The sequence below is a fragment of the Cervus elaphus genome, chromosome 9 (genome assembly GCF_910594005.1).
Source record: "Cervus elaphus chromosome 9, mCerEla1.1, whole genome shotgun sequence".
Classification (NCBI taxonomy): Eukaryota; Metazoa; Chordata; class Mammalia; order Artiodactyla; family Cervidae; genus Cervus; species Cervus elaphus.
The window spans coordinates 95909127-95928072 of NC_057823.1; the positions used below are offsets into that span (position 1 = coordinate 95909127).

General features: G+C 40.9%; 1 protein-coding gene across 1 annotated transcript in view; it reads left to right on the forward strand.

Moving 5' to 3' along the window:
* Positions 1 to 3703: 3703 nt before the first annotated feature.
* ERAP2 (endoplasmic reticulum aminopeptidase 2) overlaps positions 3704 to 18946 on the forward strand; it is a 43722-nt gene continuing 28479 nt past the window's right edge. Inside the window, exons 1-5 of the mRNA XM_043913679.1 lie at positions 3704 to 3839; positions 5839 to 6533; positions 11257 to 11395; positions 14933 to 15067; positions 16913 to 17033. Coding sequence (XP_043769614.1) covers positions 5932 to 6533; positions 11257 to 11395; positions 14933 to 15067; positions 16913 to 17033 — 997 coding nt within the window. The 5' untranslated portion in view covers positions 3704 to 3839; positions 5839 to 5931. The remainder of the gene's footprint in view (positions 3840 to 5838; positions 6534 to 11256; positions 11396 to 14932; positions 15068 to 16912; positions 17034 to 18946) is intronic.

Here is an 18946-nt window from a genome sequence, read left to right on the forward strand (position 1 = left end):
GTCCACAGGATTCCCCAGGCCAGAATACTGGAATGGGTTGCCATTTCCTTCTCCAAATAGACAATAATCCTATGTAATAATTAGGAAAGTACTCAAGCCTCTAATTTGGAAAAGAAATGAGTTATCTCAGAAGATGACTTTAAGTCCAATTCTCTTGATTCTAGGTCCAGTTTGTAATTTAAAACTTGGATCACTATGATTTTAAATCTATAGGGGATACCTATTCAAGAGAAACATTTCCATTAAAATTAATTAAAAATAAAAACTTTGAGCATTTTGAAAAATGCGTTTCACCTCTTTGGAAACTTCAACTCATTTACTCTCACCCATTTGTTGAGGGCCTCCAAGGTGCGCGATGCTCTGAGAGGTGCTGGAAAGAGGTGCAGGCATAGTGCTTGGCCCCAGGCTTCTTCAGGAGTTGATAGTTTAAGGAAGGACGTGAAGAACAAGCATCGGAGTGTAAAGCCAGGGCCAATGGAACTGACTCAACAAGAGCCTGCAGTTAGGGACTGGAATGGAAGCATGTGTCACCTCCAAGGTGACTTCCTGGAGGAGGCATTTGCCTGGCAGTGAGAAGTTTACCCAGGGGACATTGAGAAAGATGAATTGCTCACAGTGGCAGCCTCGGTAAAGGTGAGGGAACACTGGGTTCGTGCAGAAATGGAAAGTTCCCTGGTTGGCCGGAAGCAAGGGGCATGCATAGGGCAGTCTAGAAAGAAAGAACAAAAAGTATTGCAAATGCGTTCACCTGTCCAGCAGATATTTACATGTGTTTCCCGAAGGTCTCATACACCAGGCTCTGCTCTAGGCTCTGGGTGTTAGGAGGCAAGCAGAGCAGACAAACTCCCCGCCAGCAAGGAGCACTTGTTGTAGTGGCATGCTCCGTCCTGTCTGACTCTTCGCGACCCTATGGTCTGTGGCTCGCCAGACTCCTCTGTCCATGGGATTTACCAGGGAAGAATTCTGGAGTGGGTTGCATTTCCTCCTCCAGGGGATCTGACTGACCCAGGGACTGAACCCAGGTCTCCCATGTCTCCTGCATTGCAGGTAGATTCTTTACCGCTGAGCCACCTGGGAAGCCCATGTTCTAGGGGAGAGAAAAATAAAACAAATAAATCAACACATAGTTACTCAGGAATCGATAAACACTAAGGAAAAAGAGAGCAAGCTAATGGGACAGACGCTGGATGGTGGCCGGGGTGGATTGAAGATGGCTACTCTTTTTAGAGCCAAGAAGGAGAGTCCCTGAGCAAGAGACAGATCAGACCAGGAGGGAGTGGCGTGTGGATTCTATGTGGCAAGCAACCCAAAGCTTATTCTCTTATCAGGAAATAAAAGGATTAGAAACCCTTTTTGATGAGAAATACTTTTAAATGGTACACCATGAAGTCACCTGGACCCTACTCATCTTCCTCTCCTGGAACTCAGCAGCCCAGTCTGACGGCCTCTTCTCTCCATTCTGCCAGCACCTCCATCTCACGGGTGGGAAAGAGGTCTGCGCGCACACAGACGCACACGACTGGGCTGGGTCTGGTGAACAAAGTCACAGAACCACTCCCAGCTTGCTGCACTTTTCATCGTTCCCCCCCGCCACCAATGCAAAATGAGATTTCCAAGAACTGGCCCATGGTCCCCCTCTTTTTCACCCCGTTTACCCCCAGGCTTCCCTGTGACTCAGACGGTAAAGTATCTGCCTGCAGTGCGGGAGACCCAGGTTCGATCCCTGGGTCGGGAAGATCCCCTGGAGAAGGGAATGGCAACCCACTCCAGTACTCTGGCCTGGAGAATCCCACAGATGAAGGAGTCTGGTGGGCTACAGTCCGTGGGGTCGCAAAGAGTCAGACATGACTGAGTGACTAACATTTACCCCAGTCACCCGTTTCCATCCACCGGCCTGCCCCATCGTACCCCTTTAACCACAGGAAATTCCCCTCTGAGGGACTCCACTGAGCCTGTGCCTCTGGCCCTAGGTATAGGCCACCTCCCTGGTTTTGCTCCTTCTACTTTACTAGGGTTGGAATGATAAAATATAAAAAGAGAAAAGAAATGAAGCCTTGAGAGCTAAGCATGATTTAATCATGGCAGGATTTGAACGTTAAACCAAAGCACAGGTTACATACAGAGATGCACCTCGGAGAAGGCATGAAAACCAGTGTGTGAAGGAGGCCTAAGGACAATAGGGGCCAAGCCTGTTACATTTCATGTGAGAAAACGTGTGTGTGTGTGTGTGTGTGGCCCTTTAAAGTACTAGGATCTAAGCAAAGCCCCAGACAGGCCTTGTAAGAGGTCCTGTGGTCTTTAGGCGGCCAGTGGGCCACGCATGGCCTCTACATGGAACTGCTTCTGTGTGTAAACAGGGGAAGAAACCATGGAAAGGCCTGGACCAGGGGCGTGGCGTGATCGAGTGAGTGAGTGAGTGTGAATGCGTGAGAGTCGCTCAGTCGTGTCCGACTCTTGCGACCCCATGGATGGGAGCCCACCAGGCTCCTCTGCCCATGGAATTCTCCAGGCAAGAAGACTGGAGTGGGTTGCCATGCCCTTCTCCACATGGCATGAGCGAGCAGTGTCTGAGATAATCTGCTGGCCGGCACCGAACGAGTGGACTGCAAGGACTTGTCTTGAGAAGCAGCAAATCTTGTTTGAAGGCCACTGTGAGGAGTGATGAGGCCCTGGCCTGCTTTCTTGACCATGGGGAACACTTTTTTTTACGTTGGATACAAAGAGATTAAGAAGGAAGAATCAACAGAACTTGGTAGCAAACAAGGGTGGAGCAGAAGCAGAACAGCGATGTGGTCCAAATCATGGATAGCGGCGGAAGGCTCCAGTCTGGGGAAAGACAATGTGTGAGTTGTTAGCAGAGCATCCGTGTCAAGGCCGTCCATCGGGCTATTGGAACTGCAGCAGCAGAACCTGGAAGGAGAGATGGGGGAGAGAAATATGGGATGGGTGAGGGTAGATGAGGAAACTCCAGAATGAACATATTCTCTGAAGGAAAGAATAAAGTGGGAAAAGAGAACAGAGGCTGTTTCTCTGTCCAGAGACAGGGGGGTGAGGAAGAGAAGACTCATGAGAGATGGAGAGATGTAAAGGTGGGAAACAGCCCCTGGATGCCCAGGAGGCAGGTAGTTTTCAGACGTAGGAAAGGGGGGTCTAGCACCTCTGTTAAAGGCCATTAAAACTGGCTGGGAGTTCTCTGTTCCAAGGGGATGGACCAAGGTCAGATTTCATGGTAATATGGCGTGGAGAAATGAACTGAGAACACAGGATGAGTCCCGCTCTCCTGCCCCACTCACGGCCTCATACTGTTTATGTTTTGTAAACAGCGCTATCACTGACCTTGATAGCACTGGGCCGGCGTGCCCCTTTGGCCACGGGCCACTTTTGTCTGTCTTAGTAGATCACCATTCTTTGAAGACTCACTGCTGCTACTGCTGCTGCCCGGAGAGAATAAACCTCTGTGCCGTCCCCACACCTCCTGGGTCTTCTTTCAGCTTCCCCGGTCATGCCTTATCTACCCTGGGTTCAGTGAACAGTGTGAGTGGCAAGACATACGGATACACCACGGGGAGGAATTCAATACTGTGTCTTAAAATAATGCAGCATCAAAACAAAGCAAAACTAGGTTCTGAAGGTTTTACACCTGGGGACACGGGGCTGGGGAAGATAAAACAGCAGGAGCAGCCGCCGCTGGGATGTTGGAGTCCTACCTGGCCTTGCTGTGGTCTGACTTTTACTCTGAAGTTGCTTGTTCATTGCAGTTATGCAAAATTCTGCCGGAACAGAAAGTGAAAGCAGAAATAAGTTCCCCTCCATTCAGATCTGCAGCAACGTGGATTGAGGTAACACAGCAACATTTCTCTTGAATCTGTCTTAAAATCCTCATCTTTCAGTGAGAATAATGACCTGAACAGATGGTATAAAGCTTCTGTATTGAGGAGCTCTTGTAATCTAAGCCGGGGATCTGGGGGAGGTGGGTGTATCTGGTCCTACTGTTTCAGGACGAATGTGCAGTTAGGATGAGATTTAAGAATCCATCTGACTGACTCACTCTCTTCTGGAGATTCTCTTAGGTTTTCCCAAATGTTTGTTGCAGTTCTTGGATCTTCTATCTCCAGGTATTTTGTTCAATGCAGCAAAGCGCCGTATAAGGGAAACTCCACTGACAAACGGGCCAAGAGCTGTATTTCAGTCCTGATTCTGCTTCAGACTTCCTGTTTGATTCTGGGAGCGACACTCACCCTCAGTTTCTTTATCTGGACACTCAGAACTCGTACTAGCCAGCTTTTAAAGTTCTTACCAGTTCTAAAGTTAAAGGCCACATGAGTAAATATTGAGGCCTTTCTCTCTTCTCTTACCAAAAAAGAAATATATATATATACACTTTTCCTTTGATGTGTCTGCTACACATGGGGGAGAAGTTCCACAATTTAGGCCAGAGAATGTAAGTTATAATAATGACAATAATTTAATGTTTAACATTCCTTACATGCTTTCTGTATGCTAGTTGCTATGCTGTACCAAATTCTTCATGTGAATTATTTCACTTAATTCTTCCAATGTTAGTGCAAATCATTACACTATTTATAGATGAGGAAGCTGATGCTAAAAAAAAATCAGAAAATTTGCCCAAGATCATTCAGTGTAAGTATGATGGCGCTAGAATTAGAAGCTTTGCACTCTGATTCCCGTGCCTGGGACCTAACAAACAAGTAATTTCATTTTTCAAATCATCAGAAATTCAAGCTAATTGACCAGTTATGGCTTTATGTATCAGAGGCCCTTGGAACATTAGGATTTGGTAGCAGTAATGTAATGCTTGTATAAAAAAGAGGGGAGAGTGTTGTTATTCAACCATATTTAACCATTATTTTCTTCATTTCTTTAACAATATTTGTTGATCTGCATTAATATTGCAAATTGGAAAATTGCAGCAACTCTTTAGACAATTAATTTAAGAGAATGTGTTACTGATCTAAAAAAAAAAAGGAAATGGAGAGCCATTCATAGGTTTAAGGTGAAGCAAGGAGGAGGTAAATAGAGGCAGCTGGCAGGGTGGGTGTCAGAACTGAATACCTAAATTACAATGTATATTGTTTGTCCTTATTTTATATATTTTGTAGCGTTACCCTTCCAATAAAAAATTGTCTTAGTTTTATTTATAGAGGCAGTGAGTTCAATTTGATTTGTGTTTTCAAAGGTAGCCTGTGATGAAGACCAAAGTAACTTAAATATGTTCTCAGTTTGAATATTATAAATCAAAATTTATTCCCATGGTTTTTGATATATTGGAAATAAACTGAAATAAAAACTTAGGTTTAACAGCATCCTGTATGCCAGCAACTATAAAATAGGGCCATTCAGAAAAGGGCCATAACCTTATTTATCCAAAGAGGTGAAATTCAATGCCATTAGCAATAGTAATAGCTAGTATCCCAAGAATATTGAATATTCTTCGTGACTTATTAAGACAAAATAGAGACACCTGTGCAGCTTACTTTCAGATATCCAAACACACTCATGAAATGATGTGGGCAAATGTTAAAAATGTTCCTCATGCAATGAATTTACGCACCTACCATCTCTTCATTGCACAGGAATGCAGAGGGGATTCCGCAGATCCAATTTTAAGGCAGAGTCCTTTCATTTGAGTTCTAAAAATTTTTATTTGTAATAACCAGGTGATAGCCCACTTTCTACTTTATTTTGTGGAGATTTGGCCTCACTCTGACAAAGTAGATTTTCCCCATTCACACATAGCCTTTTGTTGTTTTAAGGTTTTATTTATGAATTGGAGTGTTTTTATTTTCATGCTATACATGTTTATTTTTTTCTTTCTAGATTAAATCTGTTTCTTGAAACATATTGTTCGGATCCTGAGGGACCTAATTGGAGCCAACACTTTGCTGGGGAGAACTATGAGATTTAGCCTGAATGTTCATCTTCCGGAAAATTGATTTAGTATTCCATTCCTCTGTCATGGCTAATTCATGCAGAAAACTAGTATTTAATATTTACATAGGATTTTACTGCTCAGCAGTCATCATGCCCCAAAAAGGTATTTGTTCTCAGTTCACAAGTTCACCTATTGATGAGTTCAATAAGGACCCTGAGGCTTTTCCAGTAGCCACCAATGGGGAAATATTTCCTTGGCATGAGCTGAGGCTCCCCACTGTGGTCATTCCCCTCCACTATGACCTTCTCATTCACCCAAATCTCACCTCCTTGGACTTTGTTGCATCTGAGAAGATCGAAGTATTGGTTCGAGATGACACCCAGTTCATTGTCTTGCACAGCAAAGATCTTGAAATCATAAATGCCTCCCTTCAGTCAGAGGAGGATGTGAGATACAGGAAACCAGGGGAAAGGCTAACTGTTTTGAGTTATCCTGCTCATCAGCAAATTGCCCTGCTGGTTCCAGAGAAACTTAGGGCTGACCTGAGATACTCCGTGGCTATTGACTTCCAGGCCAAGCTAGCTGATGGTTTTGAAGGCTTTTATAAAAGCACGTACAGAACTCTTGGTGGTGAAACAAGGTAAGAGGAAGCTCTAGCTGTTTACAGTCTTTTGTAATACTTTCCTCATGGGTTATGTCTCTACCAGGAGCATGCTTCAGTAGTCATTTATGAAAAGTCAAAAAAAAAAAAAAACCCGAAAACTCAGAAGGAGAAGCTTTATCATTCCTAAAAGTAAGTCACAATAAAGATGAAAAGACAGAATGCAGAGGCATAAATTGCTAGAGGGAAAATAACCAAGAGGAAAGGCCAGTTTATGACTATGACAAGATTGACACGCTTATCTGCTAGGGGAAATGATGATGGGTGCAGAGAGAGCTAAAGGATGGAAGGCTTCTCAAAGGAGGTGAGCCTTGATCTGAGACCAAAAGGAAACGTGTGTAAGATCTGGATTGGGAGGGAGGAAGTGAGATCATGTACTTTGCCCGGAAACAGCATAACTCAGATCCAGGAGGCAGGAACAAGTCAGTTGAAGAACTGAGAAATATGGTCTATTCCATCAGCTCATACTGAGCATATATTATGTGCCAGGCACCATTCTAGGCACTGAGTGTATAGTAGTGGGATATAGACTAAGAGTTTGGAATAATTTAGCTGAGTGATCAGAGAAGTTCTTGCTATGGAGGAAGTACATTTAAACTGAGATCTGAACTTTTTTTAAAAGGAGATAATCCTGAAGACACCTAAGTGCACAGTGTTCCCAGGAAAGGCATCAGCAAGTGCCAAGTCTGTAAGGCAGGAGTAATTGAGAGATGAAGGCCAGCGTGAGTGAGGGAGAGATGTAGAGGAGAGAGAAGTCAGATCATGCAGACACTTAGAGCCTCTTGTTTTAGGCTTTGACTCAGGGACCATGGGAAGTCATTGGAAAGTTCTGATGTGATGTATGCTTTATAAAGATAACGTGTATGTTGATGGTAGATTATAGAGAGGAAAAGGTAGAAGCAAACTGGTCTTTCAGAAGGTCATTGCAATTGTTCAGGTCAGAAAGGATGTTGGTTTGGACTTGCTGGTAGTGCTTCTTATGAAATGATTGAATTCGGCATTTGTTCCGAAGAAGGGTAAAACAGAATTTGCTGACATTGGTTATGTAAGGCAAGAGGAATCAAGGATGCTTCACAGGGAGGATGACTTGTTCCATGGCCAGGGTCCATCTCAGGGGTAAAAGGCATCTGGTTTTGGTGCTCTCCTCTTTTAATCAGTTGCTTTCAATTGCCAACTTGAGAAACCCCAGTACGATGGCGTTGGCACACGGTGGGAAGGGGGTGTCTTTCTCATGCAACAAGAAATCCAGAAGCAGGGCCTCCAAGGTTTGCTCCAGAGCTCACTAATGTTATCCAAGACCTAGACTCCTTTTATCTCCCTGCTTAGCCATCTTTGGCAGATGACTTTCCTCCTAATACAAGATGATTCCTGCACCTCTAGGCATCAAGTTCACATTCCAGTCAGGAAAACGGGGAAATGGGAAAGAGAAAAATGCTAAAAGACACATTCCAGTCGAGTCTGACACCTTTTCCCAAGCTTTCTCATCCAATAATTCCAAATAGATCAGAACAGGTCATGTGCCCACCAAGCTGCAAGAGAATCTGGAGAAATGATTCTTTTATCCAGAGACATTACCTTCCTGAACAAAATTAGGATTCCACTGAAACTGAAGAAGGGGAATGGGCATTGGTAGGGATTTTAGCAGCTCAGTGTCTCCTCTCCCCTTCCCCACCCCAGGTGCTCACTGCCCTCTGGGACTCACGCACGCATCCCACAGCCCCTAGCAGTCCACCGAGGACAGCCCTTCCCCAGCCCACTCTTGCCCTTCCCTTGGAAATGCATTCCCCTCATTGTATCCTCAGTTCTCAGAGGTCTGTTCTCAGGTCTGCCACAGTATTGGATAGGAAAACTATCAACTTCTCACTGAGGCACCACAGGACTAGTGATGACTTATTTCACTTTCTCAACTGACAAAACCTTCACTTAAAGGAAATACATTTTAAGGATATCATTTAGGGAGACGAGTGAGACCCGTTTAATTCAGTTCAGTCACTCAGTCGTGTCTGACTCTTTGTGACCCCATGAACCACAGCACGCCAGGCCTCCCTGTCCATCACCAACTCCCAGAGTTTACCCAAACCCATGTCCATTGAGTTGGTGATGCCATCCAACCATTTCATCCTCTGTCGTCCCCTTCTCCTCCTGCCCTCAATCTTTCCCAGCATCAGGGTCTTTCTCAATGAGTCAGCTCGTCCCATCAGGTGGCAAAAGAATTAGAGTTTCAGCTTCAGCATCAGTCTTTCTAATGAACACCCAGGACTGATTTCCTTTAGGATGGACTGGTTGGATCTCCTTGCAGTCCAAGGGTCTCTCAAGAGTTTGTTCCAGCACCACAGTTCAAAAGCATCAATTCTTTGGCACTCAGCTTTCTTTATAGTCCTACTCTCACATCCATACATGACTACTGGAAAAACCATAACTTTGACCAGACAGACCTTTGTTGGAAGAGAGGGTAGATTTTTAGAGTAGCACCTTGAAAAATAACTGCTTTCCAGTGTGTCTCTCATAATTAACTGAAGGCTATTTCCAACTCTTCCTACGATTAACTTGTCAGCTCTCTTCATACTCAGTTACCTAGTAGGTTTTAACATGTAGGATGATTTGCAGGACAATGTCAATGGAATTTTATGACCTCTCTGTCTCTCTTTTTCTCATTTACACACACATGTGGACACACACAACTTAAAATGCAAAAATAATTCAGTCAACACTAATTCTTTGAGAAGCGGGAAGTCACTACTTTGCATGCAACACTAAAATTAATTGTGTAAATAGCAAAGAAAATCTTAAACTTTTGACTTTTCTAGTGTTAGACTTTCTAAACCAAAATTTCACATTAATAAAAATTATTCCAGGTACTTGGGATTCCTTTAAATGTGTGGGACCTGCTACCAAATCCAAGTAACATCAAGGCCCCAGATAAAATATTTAGATCCCCAGGCTTACTTTTCTGGTCTGAAGTAGAGAATTAAACTGGGGCAAAAATTATCCTAGCAGCTCCTCTTTATTTCCCTCCTGGTCCTTCTCACCCTTTCTCTGTCCCTTTAGATTTTCTATTCTGCCCTCCTCCTCCAGTGGAAGGATGCTCTCTAGGTTTGCTTCCTAATTAAAGTCTTCAAGTCCAAAGAATAAATTTGTAATTATATCATTTCAAATTTCTTCAAGGTGATGGAGTATAGAGGCTTGCTAGGGTATCTACCTACCTGTTACAGACTGAAGACTGGAGCTGCTTTGCTGGCAAGTAGAGAGAGCTAGAAGTGTCTAAGGGGAGCTTGGGTCCTCCAGGAAGAACCTTAGCCCAGCTCCTGCCTCTAGTAGGAGGAAAGTTGAAGATGTAGTTTCCATTCAGAGCTGCCCAGGGATGAAGCTAAAGCTGGCACCTGGCCTGACTTCTTCCTCTTCCCTGTCCTGCTTCCTCCACTTCCTGTCCCTTTGGCAGCATGTTCTCATAAATCAGGGTCTGCTTCTTGGGAACACAACCTAAGACATCACTCACCTCACAAATATCCAAATGGCTGATTGAGATTCACTCAGGTTTAGTGATGATACTAAACTACTAACTTCTAGTCAATTTTGAAGTCAAATGGGGCATACCTGTTGAGAGGGTAATAGGCAGGAAGGTCAGGGGTCTCCAAACCGAGGAAATAGGCTGCAAGTGTCAGACTTTTTTTCTTTTTAAATCTCTCTCTTAAGCAGCAGGAGGAAACAAACTACAAGTGTTAGATTTTTTCTTTCCTTTCTCTATACAAATTTAAAAAGAGGTTTCTTTTAAAATTCTGTGTTGCCATAATGACACCTGGTTCCACCTGAACTTAACTTTTCTCAAACCATGAGCTAACCAATGCATTTTTCTTATGGAATTGTTTTTCTTAAGCTGTGTTAATGAACTATGCATTTACCCTAGACTCTGTCTTCAAGTTGGTTCCACCTAAGACTCAGAACCAACTTGACAAACCAGTAAGTTTTACTCATACAATTGCTCTCCTAATCTATGTCAATGAAACCATGTATTTGCTTAGAAACCTGCCTTTCAAGATTTCATGGCCTGGAATGACTCACCTTTGTGCCAATGTTATCTCAAAATGCATGTTGTGGGTGAGGGGCCTGGTGTCACTCTGAATTGTGACACATTTCCTTTCCCTAATTAGCAGCCTGCTAGTAGCTATATAACATCCAGCTAAAGACTAGTAGGGGGGCAGTCTTTCTGCCCCCTTCTGATGTCTATGTCAGAAGCTTTCTCTATCTCTTTTACACTTAAATAAAACTTTATTACACAAAAACTCGGAGCAATCAAGCCTCGTCACAGGCCCCAGCTTGACTTCCTCTCCTCTGGAGGCCAAGAATCCCTACGTCTTTCACAGCTCAGCAACAACCTTTCACTATCTCAGCAATGTGTCAATACTAGGTAAAGATCCTAGCAAAGTCACATAAGTTCTCAGAGCCTCAATATCCTTATCTGCCATAAATATGAAGACAATCATGTAAATAGAGTGCCTGGCACAGTGCATTACTATGATTGGCAGCTGCTAAACAAATTTTACCTTCATTTTCTTCAAAAACTAAGAGTCACTAAGATTATAGTTTGAGAAATCAAACATATCACTTCCAGGTTTGATAAGCTGTGTTCTGAAAATAAAATTCTTTTCCCTTTCTTTTATGATTTCACTTGTGTATTCCGACTGGAATGGACTTCTTTTCATAGAACGATTGCAGTAACGGATTTTGAGCCCACCGAGGCACGAATGGCTTTCCCTTGCTTTGATGAACCACTGTTCAAAGCCAACTTTTCCATCAAGATAAGAAGAGAGAGCAGACACATTGCCCTCTCCAACATGCCAAAGGTAGTCCCACTTTCAGAAACTTTGGGAAATTGTTCTCAAAATGAACTTCAGTCTTTGTTGTGTTTTAATATTTGCTTTGTTTGCAGGACTTAAGCCATTAATTTGTTCTCACTCCATCTACATGTTGCATAATAACTCCGATCCATCTATATTTTAAAATCATTCTGTTTGGGCATTTTTACATAAGAAACTTTTTGTTTTAAAGAGATTTATATTTTACTTGTGTTTATATGGAAGCAGTGTTCTTTTAAATCGGTGTTATTTGGCCATCGATGAAATTCAGAATCACCCAGAACAGCACTTCTCAAACTTTAATGTTTGAGATCGTCTCAAGACCGTCTCAATGAGATCGTCTGAAGATCTTGTTAAAATTCAGGTTCTGATTCAGTTGGCCTTGCTGTGAGGCTCAAAATTCTGCCTTTTTATTAACAGCAAGCTCCCAGGTGGTACCACTGCTGCTGGTCCAGGCACCACATTTGGAATAGTAAGGATCTAGAGAATGCTCCATGGGCCCATCCTGAAAATTCACATCTAGCAGTCTGTGATAGAACTTAGAAATCTTTTTAAGTTCCATGAGTAGTCCTTAAAATTATTTATGAAAATTATTTGAAAATCATATGAAAAGTTACAAACTTTTTAATTGAAAGAGACCTCTGAACACTTTTATTTGGCTCATATTTATGCTCAAAATGCAGAGACTCTGAATGGCACAGTAGACCCTTGAGCCTTTTTGGATATTTCCTCACTAATGATGCACTTGCCTTTTTTTTGCTGTTGAACGAAATGTAAAATATTTCTCCATTGCTACCTAGAAAGTTGGATAAAAATAGAGGCCCTCCTGACAGTGCATCAGGAGGATGAGCTCAGAAGCAGCCGGATCATCATAACCCAGCCAGTGACTCCAGCCCATTTTCCTCTCTGCCCTCTTCAGTGATTGTCTTCTGTGGATAAAGTGGGAAAATGAGTCCATAAGCTTTCCCCCAGATTTCTGTTTAACGCTGGAAAAGTTTTTGCTTTGAAATGCTTGCAGAGCAGATCAAGGGGGAAAGTAACACACTCCACATGACATTTATCCCGCCGTTTTTTTCATGATTGTGCAGACAGCAATTTAATTAGCCTACTCCCTTTCAGGTAAAAAGGATTTGCTGCTTAACTCCAAGTCTTCTTTTTAGTGGAATGTTCATTTAAGGGCCATTCAGTCTGTTTCCTGGCAGCTTTTTATTAATATATTTTTTCACATGAATCATCATGGAGGATAAAGTAAAAATACAAGTAGTAATGTCTTTTAATTAAAATGTGATACAAACATAAATTGTTATTTTGTTATATTAGAATTTCAGCTTTCTGAAATGTTCAGAATTGTCAGTTTCTCACATGTAAGAAAAATAAGTGAAAAAAAATTTTAAATATTTTATATAATCCTTGAGCTTTGCATTGCTTCAGTTGACTGGGCCAGTTCTCTGGATCATTCTTTTTTCAGCAAACACTGGCTTAGCTTTCTGCTCCATATTGACATGGCCAGGCTTCCATGGTTATTCAAAATAAGGAGAGAGAGAAAGAACTGAAGTAATGCTATGATCATACTCTTTGGATAATACCTATGGCCCTTAAGATGGGTTGTGGACTGGTGAGAAGCAACACAGAAGTTCTCAGTTGGTTTATTTTAGAAGAAAAGAATACAAGTTAAGAATACAAGAAAGTGAGGCAGTCAGCCAAGTGCTAGGAGAGGCAGTGCATATCTTTGGGGCATTCCTTTGTTCCCTTCATTCCTTAAAGGAACACACGCCTGCTGGTGACACTTGCTATGTAAGCAGAATCCTGCTGAAATTGAGAAAACAGCTAAATCCTTCTCTAGCAACAAGTGTTTTATACTTGGAGCTTACATCACCATCCTGGAAGAACTTGCACTAACACTGCAAACACTTCTATTTAAGGCAGTGCTAATCTACATGGGTGGCTCCAGGTTCCTGAACCAAATCAGCCTCTATGGGCTACTTCTTAACCTGGGAGGAGGAGATAAATCAGAGGGAATGCCCACCTGTCTCCTCACCAGCTCTGCCACCAGCTCTCCAGTGTCACAGACCCATTTCTCCATGGTCCCACAAGCTTTCTTCTTCCTCTCCTCCCCCATCTACACGCTTGACTAAATGGTTTTGCTGCTGAGCTTGGTCAGAGGACCACAAAAATAGTGTCCCCTCCTCAGCCCCTACCATAACCTCTCGTCTGCTAGGGGTATGTACCCGTAGAACTGTGGTTCAATCAGACTCCTTACAAAGGAGACTGTTTTTGGAAAAAATTAACTTTCAGATAGAGGTGAAACTTAAAGCCCTATGTATACTACTACCTTTTCAAGGGTACTTGGTCAGTGTTTTCTACTTTATTGGAACTTAGGAATTGAATTTTTGATAGAATTCTGTAGAATCAAATTCCGTAGAATTTAATAGCACAAACATTTGTCATTGACATAGGCTAGGCAGTTTGTGATAATCCTTCAGGCTATTTTTTCTCACCAAAGCAAACTGCAGTCTTATACAAACACACAAAATATGCTTAATAATCTATGGCTAGCACTGCCACAACCCTGATGCCTTAAAAGGGGTTTGGAGAGGGTGAGCAACAAGCCCGTTGAAGACTTGTTACCAGTTTGAAGAAAGTGGTATTTTCAGATAACAGGATCTGTGTCCTTTCAGAATTCAGGGGCATTGTACCATGGTGAAGACCATCTTTGGAACCAGCTATCCTGAGCAAGTAAATATAGAATTCAGTAATTACTCAGTGAATTTGATGGATGCAGCTGACCAGTCTATAGACTTAAAACTTCTTACTTCCTCAGTAGATAGGCAGAAGCTTAAATTACTAATGACCTCCTTGGCCTGACTGCTTTCATGGCTGAATCAATGAAGCAAAGATAAAATAAGACTATGACTCAAGCTGTCACAGCAAGTGCCAGGATGAGCAATATCTTTGGAGTCACACAGCCACATCGACATCTTGGTCCTACCGTGAAACTAGCCGTGTGATCCTGGGCAATCATTTAATGTTTCTGAGACTCTGTTTCTTCACCTGTGAAATTATACCTACCTCATACACAAATAATAGGAGGATTAAAAGATGATGCAAACCATCCAGCACAGTTCTGCTTCTCATTTCCTTCTGCAACAGATTTTATTTATTATATAACAAAGGGAAGGGGACTATTCTCTGGCACTTTTGCTTAGAAGTACAAATGTTGAATTGATGCCAGTGTTGGAGATGATTGCATTTCAAGAATGTGGAACCGTCTAAGATATTTCTATGCTTTCAACAACAAAATAGGCATCATTTTCAGATTCCTAAAGTAGCACATCGTGTCTTCGAGGAAGTCTAGAGATAAAAGAAATAGAGGGAGGCGAAGCCACAGAATGTTGTGAAGAGTCCTCTAATCTATATAGGCATCACGCAGAGCATCAAGCTCACCTCTAACTTACATAGCCTACATCATAGGCATTCTTGTAAAATACTCCAGTTCTCAAATACCAATTCTTTCCCTTCCTGTAGGTTAAGACGATTGAACTTGAAGGAGGCCTCTTGGAAGACCATTTTGAAACTACTGTAAAAATGAGTACCTACCTTGTAGCCTACATAGTTTGTGATTTCACTTCTGTGAGTGGTACCACCTCGTCAGGGGTCAAGGTGAGTTTGAGTTCTCATTTCATACACAGTGCAGAATAGCGTCCTGAAGGCAATGAGCTGTACTTTAAAATTTCCCCCCTTATTATCAAAATACCATGCTTATTTACAAAAACAGAGAGAGATAAAAAACAAAATAACCTGTGAGCACTACAGGGGCATATCCTGGTATATTCCAAGTGTTTTCTATAAGTCCGTCAGTATATGACTGGATATAATAACAATATATACTGTATAAATCTATATATACTTTTTACAAATAATATGCAATTATTTTATCTCACCATAATATGCTATAAAAATTAAATGGCATTCAGTATTTTTCTATAATATTAATGATTGCATAGTATTGTATTCTAATGCATAGAGGTACCATATGGATTTTTTTAATCAGCATCTTATTCTAGGACATTTACATTGTTTCCAATTGTTTTCTATAATTTTATTTCCTTAATAAAAGGAGGTCTTCATCATTTTTAGAGTGTTCATTATTTACAAAAAGTTACAATACCCAATAACTGGGGTTTCCCACGTGGTGCAGCAGTAAAGACTCCACCTGCCAATGCAGGAGAAGCGTGCTCAACTCCTGGGCCGGCAACACCCCCTGGAGGAGGAAATGGCAACCCACTCCAGTATTCTTGCCTGGAGAATTCCATGGACAGGGAAGCCTGGCAGGGACTGCAAAGAGTCAGACAGAACTGAGTCACTGAGCACAAACACACACAATATGTATCTGATAAAGTTTTGTGACTATCAATGAATACGTGAAAAATAAAAAAGAACCCCTTACCCTGAGGAATTGTTACAGACCCAAAAATACATTCAAAGAGTCATAAAAGAGTGCTTATGAAAAATAGCAATAAAACATCAATTATAATTTCCTTACATACTAGACCTATGGATACGCAGATATATATTATCAGCAATGTGTCTACATACATCGCTGCACACAGATATATATGTAGATAGATATAGGTGTGTGTGAGGTCAGATTGTATTTTACTTTAGGGGACAGGGTCCTGTCAGTTTCCTTGGATTCACACCCCATCTCTACAATTTTCCATTTGTGTAACTTGAAGCAAGTTATTTAATCTCCATGTGGTTTCATTGCTTCATTCCTAACATGAAGAAATAGCTTCTATTTCAGGAGGTGGTTGAAAGGACTAAGTTAGATTTTACAAGTTTGACAAGTGTACATTTAGCACAGTGCCTGGTAAGGTACTGTGGCCATTAATATGTCTTTCTTATAAAATTTCTGAGGGATTTCAGTTAATTTGGAGCATGAAAGCAGATTATGAAATGAAAGCAATACTGTACTTGAAACCCAAGAAAACTGGAATCTAACTTCATTTTTTCTACTTACTAGCTAGTAGTTACCATGTAGGGAGTCAGTGAACCTATCTGGGCATTTTTGAGTTTAAAGAAAACACAACAGAGGGTGGTTTCAATAAGTTCACGAAGGCTTTTCCACCTAATACAATTGTGTTTTATTGAAACTATTTTGGTGGTCATCATTTTGGAAAGCTAATTCTCAAGTGCTAGAATACATGATAGTGATGATCTGAAGTGAGTTCTCGTGATGTAATAGGTTTATATAGCTTGAAATGTACAGATTGACACCTACAGAATGCGCTGTAACAGAAAACACAGGATTGCTTATAGTTTTCAAGAAGGACTTCTTCTTTAATACTTTACAGAACATCTTACCCCCTGTTGACAACATGTTTAACGGTATCTCAATACTTTCTTGAAAAATACAGTCTCCATTTTCGGGTGAAGGTTGTTAGGAATGGGGTCATGCCAAGGAGCTGTCATTCAAAGATCATTCTTCTCACCGACATTTCCCAGGTGTCCATCTATGCATCCCCAGACAAATGGAGTCAAACACATTACGCTCTGGAAGCGTCACTGAAGCTGCTGGACTTCTATGAAAATTACTTTGATATTCACTATCCACTCCCCAAACTGGGTAGGTTCAAATTCTAGATCATTGTCTTTACTTTTAGAACTTGCTTTGATTTCATCCCTCTTTATATGTGATTAAAATGAGCACTGAGGAACTTCAGTTAGCCCAGAAAGCAATAATTTATACCTGAGAGATGTCTTTGAGTGTAGAAAATAAAGTATTTATGAGAAGCCCAAGTACTTGGGTTCATTTTTCTATTCTTTTATCAGGTTTAATATTAAAATATCTGCATTTTATATTAGATTTAAATGGATGAATTTTCTGGAGCATATATTTCCTTCTATACCATATTCATACAAGACTAGCAATCTTTTATAAAAGTTGCCAAAGGTTTATGTAAATAGCTGAAAACTGTCCTACCATCTGTTATCTACAGAGTGTTTGAAGCTGGAAGATAAGACTGTGGCACAGACATTTAAAAAAAAAAAAAAGAGCAAGAGAGAGAGATTTGGAGGAAATAGATAATTTGAATGTGATAGTAGTTGATCTGTAGTTGATCTTTATATGAGAGGATACAAATAGCCTATCTTTGTTGGTTTCCATTTTCTATCTTAAAAAATAAAAATTGTGATTTTTATGATATTTCAGAATGTATAAAAACACTGACAAATTTTATAACTTATGTAGATTAATTTTTAGAGTTTCGGACAGTGACAAAACTGTTTTCCTTTGGGACTTTATAACACACACCTTATCATGTCCTTCTTCCCCTTTTCTGACCAACTTCATGTAGTTTTTCTTAGTGAATTAAAGGACTATCAGAAGACATTTCCAGGGGCTATTCCCATAGTTCCCGAGTCTCATGGTATCATTATAGTACAGGTTCTATATACCCTTTAGTACAGACATACTAAATCAGGTTACCCACAGTCCATTGCTGTCCTCTATGTCAAAAATCAAGGAAAAATCAAATAATAGCCATCAACAATCCTAAGCTGTTCTTGAAAAATGTGACCTCAAAGACCATATGAAATGAATGCATTTAAAATAAAGTTAACTGAAAGGAAGCATGCAGCTTAAGAAAAAGTAGAGCAGATATATTTAGCAAACAGAATTCAGCAACACATCAAAAAACTCATACACCATGATCAAGTTGGGTTAATTCCAGGGATGCAAGGATTCTTCAATATATGCAGATCAATCAATATGATAAACCATGTTAACAAATTGAGAGATTAAAAACTATATGATCATCTCAAAAAAAAAAAACAACTATATGATCATCTCAATAGACGCAGAAAAGGCCTTTGACAAAATTCAACACCTATTTATGGTTAAAACCCTTCAAAAAATGGGCATAGAAGGAACCTACCTCAACATAGTAAAGGCCATATATGATAAACCTACAACAAACATTATTCTCAATGGTGAAAAACTGAAAGCACTCCCCCTAAGATCAGGAACAAGACAAGGGTGTCCACTTTCACCACTATTATTCAACATAGTTCTGGAAGTTCTGGCTACAGCAATCAGAGAAGAAAAAGAAATTAAAGGAATCCAGATCAAAAAAGAAGAAGTAAAGCTCTCACTGTTTGCAGATGACATAATGCTGTACATAGAAAACCCTAAAGATTGTATCAGAAAATTACTAGAGCTAATCAGTGAATTTAGCAAAGTAGCAGGATACAAAATCAATACACAGAAATCACTTGCATTTCTATACACTAACAATGAAAAATCAGAAAGAACAATTAAGGAATCAATTCCACTCACCATTGCAACAAAAAGAATTAAATATCTAAGAATAAGCTTACCTAAGAAGATGAAATAACTGTACACAGAAAATTAGAAGACACTAATGAAAGAAATCAAAGATGACATAAACAGATGGAGAGATGTTCCATGTTCCTGGGTAGGAAGAATCAATATTGTGAAAGTGACTTTACTACCAGATTAAAGATTCAACAGCAATCCCT